Here is a 10,083-nt window from a genome sequence, read left to right as displayed (position 1 = left end):
TTTGCCAGCAAAACATAGCAAGATTCCATAATAATTTACTTTAGTTATGTATTTGCTAATTCGTTTTAATTCTAGGGTCTGTTTGGAACCCGAGCAATAAGAGGAAAAGGAAAGTAAAATCCGTTCGATTTCTTTGTGTTGTTTGGATGGATTAAAAAAATAGAAGAAAAAGAAAAATACGAGGGAAAGTAAGAAAAAAAAAAGCATATATATGAAGCTCGCGTTTATGTTTATTTCCTCACTTTTCTCTTTTCTTTTCGGCTTCCATAATTTACAAAACATAGAATTTTGGTTCCCTCTCGTATTTTTCGTTCAATTTTTATTTTCTCTCGCAGTTTCTCTTATTTACGAAATAAGATTTTTTGTAAGCGCATCCACACACAACAATTGATTGAATAGCCAGAAGAATTCAACAGCAAATATATGAATAAATGAAAATTTTCTCGTGGCCAATATGACATCGAATTTAAGTTCGTATTCCACTTTGGAGAACATATATTTATTTCTTCTATCTACACTTGAGAATATATATATTCATCCATCAATCACCAAGACGTGTAACCAACAGAAAGTGTATATTATAATTGGTTGTGGAAATGAAACAAACACACGTATATATTATTTAGTGTTCAATTATGATTTGAAATTGGCAGGCTATTACTATCGCTGCTTGGGCTAGCCTGGTCTCTACTAGACCTGCCCATACTCTTCTTCTTGAGGATCTGCTTGACCTCGGTCTCTTTCCTGTCAACGAAGTCAATCAAGTTCTTGAAGGAGGTGGTGGAGCGGAAGGTCTTGCGCGCTGACCTGGCGCCGGAGTGGTCGATGGGCGGGGCCACGTCAGTGGGGTCTTTGGTGTCGTCTTCGGGGACGAACTTGCGGTACTGACAGCAGATGCGGCCGAAGAAGACGGTGAGGGCGATGAAGCAGACCATGCCGGAAATGACGAAAAGGCCCCAGAAGCTGGTGAGGGAGAGGCGGTTGGAGTCCTCCTCCTTGAGCTGCATGGAGCACTCGTCCGCCGCCGACAGCCACTTGTTGCGGATCTTCTGCAGGTCCCCGTTCTCCGACAGCTGCAGGATCGCCGTCGACAGGTCCACCGCCAGAGGCGAGTCCCTTTGGAACGCCTGCCCAAATCACACACAATACTATTGCATTAAATAAACAGTCCTGTCCTTGCAACTATGACCTGCATTGTGGTCCCTAGCCTATTTTAATAGGAGAAAAAACAAGTTACAAATCTGAAAATGCTGCCAAGTGCCTGTAAATATTTCATAGATAATAAATATATCTCGGTTTGAGAGGATTCATTTAGTTTAGTGAGTCGTTTGGTAAGGTTTCAATTTTTTTTTTTAAGTAATTTGCGGAAATAGCACCTGAAATGTAGCATGAGTTGCATTTTGATCTCTAACCTAATTTACTAGATGAAAATGTCCATAAACCACTGATTTTGTAGCTTTTATTTATTTATTTATTTATTTTTTTTATAAGATTGAATGCCCTATAGATCCATAAAACGAATTAACAGTGTATACTTATAAACTTAAACAAATTAATTAAAATTTAAATTAATCATAAAAACTCAAAATTACCCCCTAAACAACATGATAAATTCAATAAGATAAGATTTGATTCAATTATTTTTTATTTTTTTTTTAAATTCCAATTAATGTGAAATTATTATCACTGTAATTTATAATTTAGCTTTTAAGTTATTTAGGGAGCAAGAAATACTCACGAATCCCCATCCGCTCTTGGTGAATTCCTGGCCGACGGTGCGGTATTTACACTTTGTGACAGTCATAAAGAGCTCGATGTAAGGAAGCTCGTCGACAATGGCGGCCACGCCTCCAGGCTTCTTGGGCCCGAGCCTGAGCGCGTCCGCGTATTCCTGCATGTTCTTCAGCTTGTAGAGCCTCGGCTCCGCGATGTTGAGCTCGTTGACCAAGTACTTCCACGCAAACGACCCTTCCTGTACTCCGATGCGTTCGTTGCTCGCTTTCAACGTGTCGATGCTCTCGATCCTCGATGTCAGCTGTTGGACAGTCAGGATCGAAGTCAAGCTCGCCGTGTAACTCGAGTTGATGATCAGAACCACGAACAGCCATATAATCAGCACAAACCGCCCCAAAGTTCCCACCGTGTTCTCTCCTGATACACACAAGGGAAGAAAAAAAAACGATGTCACCGGTGGTGCTTTCGTGAATACGTGAGTAAAGCTTAAGGCTCGAGGTTTTACTTACGGTGCGAGAAGAACATGGTCGAGAAACTAAACCTGAAATTGAAAGAAATCAAAAAACGAAAAAATTCGGTCAGTTTAAAAGGCACGGATTGGGAGGTTAAAATAGTTTTTTTTCAAGTAAATTGAATCAACTGAATGTGTGACACTGGGACTGACCAGAAGATAGTGATGAGCTGTTTCCTGGGCGAGCCACGGAACTCATGGTTGAGCCTGTGCTCGAGGATCCAAACCACGGCTCCGACAAAGAGGAAGAATCCAGCGGTCACGAGCCACATCGCCAGAGTGAACGGTTTCATGAACGCCCACGGATTTGACTTTTTTTCCTTGACCGGAGCCACGACCACGAGCCCCGACTCCATGTACGGCTGCGTGTAATCCACGATTCTCGTCCTGTTCGTCGTGATCGTCACGTCCCCAACCGCTGCATCATATTTCTGAATACAAAAATAAATTAAAAAAAAGGCTAAAAAGTTGCTAATTTGAGTAACTTGTTAATTTTACAATCGAATAAAAAAGTACTCACATCCTCCGCGACCTGGGTTACGAGATCGTTGTACTCAGGGTTTCCCTTGCCATTTCCGAACAGCATGTAAGTCCGAGGAACCGGGTAGGGAAGCAAGTTTATGGCGGCTTCAAACACGTCGATCGAGAAGCCTCTAACCCCGAGAGGACTCTTGTCTTTCGAGACGAATTCCTTGTAACTCACACGATTCGGCACCGCGATTCTGAGCGGCTTCCCGTTATTCGGGAAAACCCAGCCGCGCGGCGTTACCACCGTCTCCCCCGGCCATATCACGCTGAAAAGCTGCTGGCTGCTCGCGGACCGGTTCGCGGGCCTCAAATACACGATCTCCGGCTCGAGCGTCGAGAGCCCCGAGTAGTTCGTCCAGTACCCGACGCGACGCGAGCTCGTCCCGGCGATGTTGAGGATGTCGTACGCGGGTCGGACCAAGTCCTTGTCGCGCCCGAACCGGACTTCCCCGCTCAGCCCCACGAAGCTCATGTTGAGGATCGTCTGGAGGTACCTCTCACCGCCGTCGAAGATGCGGAGCGACGAGAAGTTGAGCGCGCTCGTGTTAGACCGTGCCAGCTTCGGGTCGGCGGAGAACGACACGTTCCCTCCTCCCCCGAAGAACACGTCCAGTGCCCGCGACGCGAGCCACACGGTGTCGTATGCGTAGAACGCGTACGAGTTGAGCCCGGATCCCCCGAACCGCGACACGAACTCCCTCTTGCGCGTCGAGTCCGGCGTGTGGTGCCTGTGAGTAGAGATGGGCATTTGTTTATGGTTAACCAGCCACTTTTACAAAAATAAATAAATGTTCACCAAACACAATCAATTATTTAAAAAAAAACAAAACCCACAGTTGACCAGTTAAACCTTTAATCGTTTTGCACGGTTAATGGTTCTACCTGAGAGCGATGACGCCTTGGAGCAAGCTCATGACGTCGGGGTCGGGGATGGGCTTGGAGTCGAGGAACGTCGGAAGCCAGTCGGTGGCGATCCAGACGTAGCCCGCGCCGGTCATACCCAGCGACCTCGCTACAGAGAACACATCGAGCCCCGAGTCCGGGTTGACGTGGACGACGAAAACCCGTGACTCCATCAAATTCATGGAGACCAAGAGGTCGGTGATGTCGGCCATCTTGGCCCCGGGTGCGAACGCGGCCTTGTGGGCGATCTTGCCGCGCTTCTTGGCCATGGCGTCGCCGAGGATCGAGACGCCGTTACGGCCGTACTCGTCATCGACGTGGACGGCGATCACTTCTTTCCACCCGAAGTGGTCGACGAGGTCTGCCACGGCGTACATGATGTGGTGGTCGCTCTGAGTGGTGCGCACGTAGAACGGGTATTGCAGCGCCGAAAGGGTCGGGTCGGTCGAGCCGAACGATAAGAGCGGGACTTTGAGCTCGTTCATGGCGTGGGAGATCGTGTGGGCGATCCCCGACGACTGTGGCCCGATCGCCACCACCACTTCTGTCTCCATCAGCTGCAAAGCTACATTCGTGAGGGCATAATAGTCATTATTTGCTCTCCCTCTTTCCCCTTCTAAACATCATTTTTGTTTCACTCCACAACAATGCTAAAGAAACAATTTTTTTTTCATTCAAGAGATATGAACTTTAAAAAAAAAATGAAGGAAAACCTTTTAGAGAGCAAAGAAACAAAGCTTAAGGAAAGACAAAGCCTTTGAAAATATTCGAATCATGTGACCAAATGATCTCTTTATTATACAAAGCGAAAAAAAGATATATATCTAAATATAGAAGAATCGAGTACAAAGGTGACTTCTTGTAGAAATGTGAGCTAAAAGCATTTTTCAGAACCAACATGTCTAAACTCTAAATTATTGAAAAGCAAAATGTCGGCTCTTAAACAAAATACCAAAAAATAAATAAAAATAAGTTCTTTGATAAAAGAGTTCAAGGCAATTGTGTTTTTTTTTTTTTTTTTTTTTTTGCTGTTACCTTCAACGGTGCCAACAAATCCACTGCAATTTGTGTCCCCGAAAACGGCATTCAATTTGGTCCCTCCGAGAATTGTTGAATCGGCGTTGACATCGTCGACGGCGGCCTTAATCGCCGGCATGGCCGACCTTCCGATCACCGAATTGAATGTGAACAAAACTCCGATATTCACGCTCTTAGGCCTTGAAGAAGAAGAGGGTGACCCATTTCTGGGTTTCGGACTGGGAGATGAAACAGTCTTATTGCTTGTCTGGCCATTCACTTTCAGAGGTGCCCAGAAACAGAAAAGTATGAGCAAAACCTTCAGCTCTGAAGAGACTTTCATTTCCAATGACTCTCTGATTCTTTGGGCTAAAGAAACCAGCTTGAAGAAGAGACAAAAGGAAATGTTAGTACGAACAATATTAGTCCTAGACCCTACCTATGTTTTCTTAAATACCCAGTTCAGATATGCAAAGATTGAAGCTTGATCATGAGGGAAAAATTCAAAACCAGATAGATTTTTTTTTTTTTTCAGGAGAAATTAAAGCTCAAAAATAAAATCCAAGCAAGTGATGGATATTTATTTAGTATACCCTTTTTTTACCGCCATGAATGACCGTAGGACCTTGATAGTTGGTACCCACATGGGAAACCAAAGAAGAATTTTCAACGAGGGTGCCTTTGATAATAGTTGATCGTTAATTGTTTAGTTTATATGTTTGTCTTTTTGTACTCTCATCACAATATATGCGATGAGAAAAATACTCTCGAAAGTCGAAACTAACTAATAGGAAAAGAGTCAATTAAAAAATTATTAGAACTGTAAATATCACCCCCACAAAATCCCACTCCGAGACAGAAAAAAACAAGAACGGAAATTTTGTTAATTTTTTTTTTTTTTTTTTTTAAATTAGACTAAGCTAGAATTTTTTTTTTCTTCTTTGAAATAGAATACCTGAATACCTGAGTGACCAAACTTGAATGAAGCTTTTGCAGTGTCACATGAGTGAGTGTATGTATGTAAGTGTTATATATACTCTTCTGAATATACGATATGTGATTGGCGGTGATCACTAAGAGCCAAAAAGAAGAGAGCTTCGCAGTTACAAACAGCAAAAGCCTCAAGGCTTAAATACAGTGATTGCAAGCTTAAGAAAAGAATTATTCTTTCGCTTTCAGTTTGTAGTACAGGACAGCTAGCTTAACTTTTCAGTTATTAGGTGTCTTAAACACTATTATTATAAGTATTTATAATTAAGAAATGACTAAAAGTAATTTTCCACTGGATGATGTCTATAAGACTCTAAATCATAGATTGTAACCAGTCTTAAACATGCTCCCCTTAATTTTTCAATTATCTATATTCTTTTTGTCTTTTTACTAATTTTCAAGTAGTAATCTATTTATAGATGCTAATGTTTTATCGCTTTAAAAGTGTGAATAGACAATGATATAGCCAGCAGATATTAGTAAAATCTTACTTTAAATACTAATATCGGCTAAAGGCATAGTTAAAATTTCTGGATGCAAATCCAATAGCTAAATCTCAATAAAAGAAAGAGTGAAACGAATTTTTTAAATTTAAAAAACGAGATAAATTGAAATTCAAGGATCATATGAACCCCGATTAACAATTCAAGTAAAAAATGTAACTAAATATTAACAGAAGTGTTTCATTGATTTTAGGGATAATGCAGTTGGTGTATGGAACCAGAAGATAACGGCTATAAATTAATGGTGAGATAGGCTCTTTCATACCCGGTGGTTCTCTTTTCTTTACCGTACAAGAAATTCATTTGTAAACTAATATAAATTTGATATTTTTATATGTTATTTAGTGGATCCCTATTTTATTTGCAAGTGTGTCTATCTCCTTGATCTCACCTATAGAATCTGAAAACAACGTGTCTAAATGGAAAAGTGGGCCCAGGCTATAAATCTTCTGGTAAAAACCGTGGAACATGTGGGTTTGTCTTCCAGTTTTTAAAGGGAATTTCTACAGATGGCGAGTTTTAAATATTTTCCGAAATGTCAATTTTAAATTTCAAATGATCTTGTCGTTATTTTTAGAGAATTTGTAAAAAAAAGATAAAAAATAAAAAAAAAATATCCACAAAAAAATAAAATTGTAAACAGTCCAAAAATAAGTAGAAAAAAAAGTGTAAACTACACTTTTTTTTTTTTGTTTGTTAAAATGAAGTATTCTTGAAATAAAAGAGATAAGAATAAATAAAATATTAGATCAACTCCACCCGATAACACCATTTTATACTTTATTTTACAGTACATGTCACATCAAACACTACCTCATCTCCAACCAAACTCTATTTTTTACACTAAATTGAAATATTAATTTTATATTCAACTTTCTCTTATTTATTTCTATACCCTTATATTTATTTAATATCTTTTAATTATACCACTTATTCATTATTTAATAATGAAGTATTACTCCATAAAATTATTCAAAATACAAATTAACACGAAGTAAACTTAATATTTATTAAACACAAAATACAATACGTAACAAATAACATAAAATAAAATAAAAAAGTACAATTACACATCTGAATTAGAATATATCTCCCACAAATGGTCGATCAATGCATTTCGGAGCGTGATATGTGCATCTTTGTCTCTTATTTGTCTGTAGCGACTGAAAAACTCTTGAAATCGTGTATCATCATTCTCCGCTAATTCAACCCTCAATGGTGACGTTTCTATGTTAACTTCAATGGGCACGTTGAGATCACGCTAATCTTCTATTATCATGTTATGCATAATTATGCATTGAGTGGTCACATCACGTAAGAACCCGGGACGTGTGAGATTCTTGATAAGTAGTGGCATTGAGTGGTCACATCGCGTCAGAACCCGGGACGCGTGAGAGCTTTGATGAGTAATGGCATTGAGTGGTCACATCGCGTCAGAACCCGGGACGCGTGAGAGCTTTGATGAGTAATGGCATTGAGTGGTCACATCGCGTCAGAACCCAGGACGCGTGAGAGCTTTGATGAGTAATGGCATTGAGTGGTCACATCACGTCAGAACCCGGGACGCGTAAGAGCTTTGATGAGTAATGGCATTGAGTGGTCACATCACGTCAGAACCCGGGACGCGTGAGAGCTTTGATGAGTAATGGCATTGAGTGGTCACATCACGTCAGAACCCGGGAAGCGTGGGAGCTTTGATGAGTAGTGACATTGAGTGGTCACATCACGTCAGAACCCGGGAATTGTGAGAGCTTTGAGTGAGAAAATATTCTATAAATAGTATCTTCCATAAGTTGTGTTTTCATCCAAAAAATTACTGAGCCTTAAGTACGATACATTACAAGAAAATGACAAGTCGAGCTTCTGGATACTCTCATGAAGAAGACCGACTTATTTGTCAAGTTTACATGGAGATTTCTCAAGACCCTATCATTGGTATATACCAATCATCTGATAGGTTTTGGAGCCGTGTTGAAGACAGCTATAACAATGCAAAAAAACCAAATTCGGAGATGCGTTCGAAGCGATCAATTCATTCCCGAATCCAAGTAATTGAGAAAGCTACAAGGAAAATGCATGCATGCATTCGGCAAATTGAGAATAGACACCCGAGCGGTGCTTCAACTGAAGATATTGTGAGTATTTTAGCTATTTTTATCTTTTTTTTAATATTATGTTATTGTAATTGGTTATATATCGACTTGCAGATGGATCAAGCTAAAGTGTTGCTCGCAGATGATGAAAAATTCAAGATAGGTTGGAAGTTTGATCATGTGTGGAACATCATCAAGAATTTTGAAAAATTTCAAGACGGAGCCTAAAGTGCGAGACAAACATCTCGAGGTTCGTGTTCTTTTTCGGAGTCCGAACAACAAACTCCTGAGTCGGTTAGACAACCATCTCCTTCTGAGCGACCGATTAGAGTGAAAAAAGCCAAACTAAAAATGAAAACGGATGACAAAGTAGCTTCCTCCATCAGCAAGCTTGATGAAGGAAATAAACTACTTCTTGAGCAGATGAAGAAGTCAGGTGATATGAGGGAACGCCTCTTAGAAAGTATAGATAAGGCTAATAATTTGAAAACAATCAGAGAAGAAAATAAAATAATGAAAATGAATTTAAATAAAATATCAGATCCTCAGGTTCGTGCATTTTGGGAAGCTGAACAAGCCAAAGTTTTACAAAAGAGAGCCGAACAACAACAATCTCGAACACCATTTCCCAATTCTGATTCATATTCACAATATTTCACCGGTCTTGGAGGATCCGGCGCTAATCTTCCTGACTACTAGTTTATGTATTGTAAATTTATGTTTAATTTTATTTTGTTGTATTTTGTTTTTTTTTAATTTATTTTAATGTTCTTTTTTTTTTACATTTCGATGTCGTTGTAATGTTATTTTATTTCTCTTTTAATATTAATGTCATTTTAGTTTTTTTCAAACTCCAAATATTAATGTTGTATTTGAAAATAAATTTAATGAATAATTTAAGGATAAATATGATATAATTTTACAAATATATAAATTATAAACTTTATAGGGACTAAAAAAATATTTTGGAGTAGTGAATAGTGTCACGCCATATTTGGCGTGACACCAAATTGAAAAAGCATCTCACGCCATAATGGCATTAAATAAAGAGTACGGCTGGAGTCAATACATACGCTATTACCACCAAATGCAGTCCGGGTGGAGATGCTCTTAGGTATCCACTATACACGTTTTCTAAATGAGATGATTTGGTTAATTTTGACAACTTTTATAAAACTTGTTTTCCCTTAAAGTCTTCAATAATAGTATGTCAGATATATATGTATTTTTAGGTGTATTATATTCTTACCCAATTGTAATAGTTAAGATTCTTAACTAGTGATAACCGCCATCGCTGATAGCCAAACTCTCGTCGATAGCAATCGTAACTAGTGATACCAAATTTACCTATTACTCGTTATGCAACACATTACTAAGTCGAAACGGGTGGATTAGTAACAGGGGTAATCGGGTAGAACCCTATAAGATACTTGCAGATCTAAATAGCAGAATAGGTGGACCCGTAAAATCTACCCGATACCTAACTCGTTAACACTAAAATAATATGCTTTTGTTATGAATTGATCTTGGGTTAATTAGGTTGTTTCAAGCATTAATTACCACTAGACCAACATTTAATGTTGATAACATTTTTTTTATATAATTAGAAAATTTACTTAAAACGGATAACGGTTGCGGCATGTTTACTCGACGAATATATCTGTTATCCGCCCACTTCAAAATTAGATAAAGGTTCTGGATAAATGCTCCATTTTTTAATTGGGTCTAGGTAACAGAACAAGTGGACATGGCTAGGTCCGTACCCGTTGCCATTCTTAATTGTAATCAAGGTATTAGTTGATGT

General features: G+C 39.4%; 2 protein-coding genes across 5 annotated transcripts; one reads left to right on the top strand and one right to left on the bottom strand.

Moving 5' to 3' along the window:
* Positions 1-408: 408 nt before the first annotated feature.
* GLR3.4 (glutamate receptor 3.4) lies at positions 409-5,810 on the bottom strand. Of its 4 annotated transcripts, none has more exons than XM_089614652.1 (8): positions 5,649-5,810; positions 4,712-5,075; positions 3,656-4,241; positions 2,766-3,501; positions 2,399-2,676; positions 2,244-2,275; positions 1,739-2,151; positions 409-1,127 (listed from the first exon to the last, which is right to left on the bottom strand). In XM_089614652.1, exons 2-8 carry the CDS (start codon positions 5,034-5,036, stop codon positions 630-632), a joined length of 2,868 nt encoding a protein of 955 aa, XP_089470778.1. In that variant the 5' UTR covers positions 5,037-5,075; positions 5,649-5,810; the 3' UTR covers positions 409-629. The 4 variants fall into 4 exon arrangements, with proteins under 4 accessions (XP_089470778.1, XP_089470784.1, XP_089470772.1 ...); XM_089614658.1 differs by having other exon boundaries at positions 5,657-5,810; XM_089614646.1 differs by lacking the exon at positions 5,649-5,810 and adding an exon at positions 5,287-5,622.
* Positions 5,811-8,033: 2,223 nt separating this feature from the next.
* On the top strand, positions 8,034-8,507 carry LOC149407633 (uncharacterized). The gene is made up of 2 exons (XM_089621156.1): positions 8,034-8,321; positions 8,394-8,507. The coding sequence occupies exons 1-2, from the start codon at positions 8,034-8,036 to the stop codon at positions 8,505-8,507; spliced, it is 402 nt and encodes a 133-aa protein (XP_089477282.1).
* The last annotated feature ends 1,576 nt before the right edge of the window (positions 8,508-10,083 follow it).

The sequence above is a fragment of the Urtica dioica genome, chromosome 1 (genome assembly GCF_054948205.1).
Source record: "Urtica dioica subsp. dioica isolate 48M chromosome 1, U.dioica_male_clone48M_v1_H2, whole genome shotgun sequence".
In the NCBI taxonomy this organism is placed as follows: Eukaryota; Viridiplantae; Streptophyta; class Magnoliopsida; order Rosales; family Urticaceae; genus Urtica; species Urtica dioica.
This window is presented reverse-complemented; position numbering and strand designations above follow the sequence as displayed.

Excerpts from the sequence above, each read along its gene's own strand:
- GLR3.4 (XM_089614652.1), bottom strand. The coding sequence starts at position 5,036 with ATGAAAGTCTCTTCAGAGCTGAAGGTTTTGCTCATACTTTTCTGTTTC. Across the intron at positions 4,242-4,711 it reads ATTTGTTGGCACCGTTGAAG|CTTTGCAGCTGATGGAGACA; the intron begins GTAACAGCAAAA and ends TCACGAATGTAG. Across the intron at positions 3,502-3,655 it reads CAAGGCGTCATCGCTCTCAG|GCACCACACGCCGGACTCGA; the intron begins GTAGAACCATTA and ends CTCTACTCACAG.
- LOC149407633 (XM_089621156.1), top strand. The coding sequence starts at position 8,034 with ATGACAAGTCGAGCTTCTGGATACTCTCATGAAGAAGACCGACTTATT. Across the intron at positions 8,322-8,393 it reads GTGCTTCAACTGAAGATATT|ATGGATCAAGCTAAAGTGTT; the intron begins GTGAGTATTTTA and ends ATCGACTTGCAG.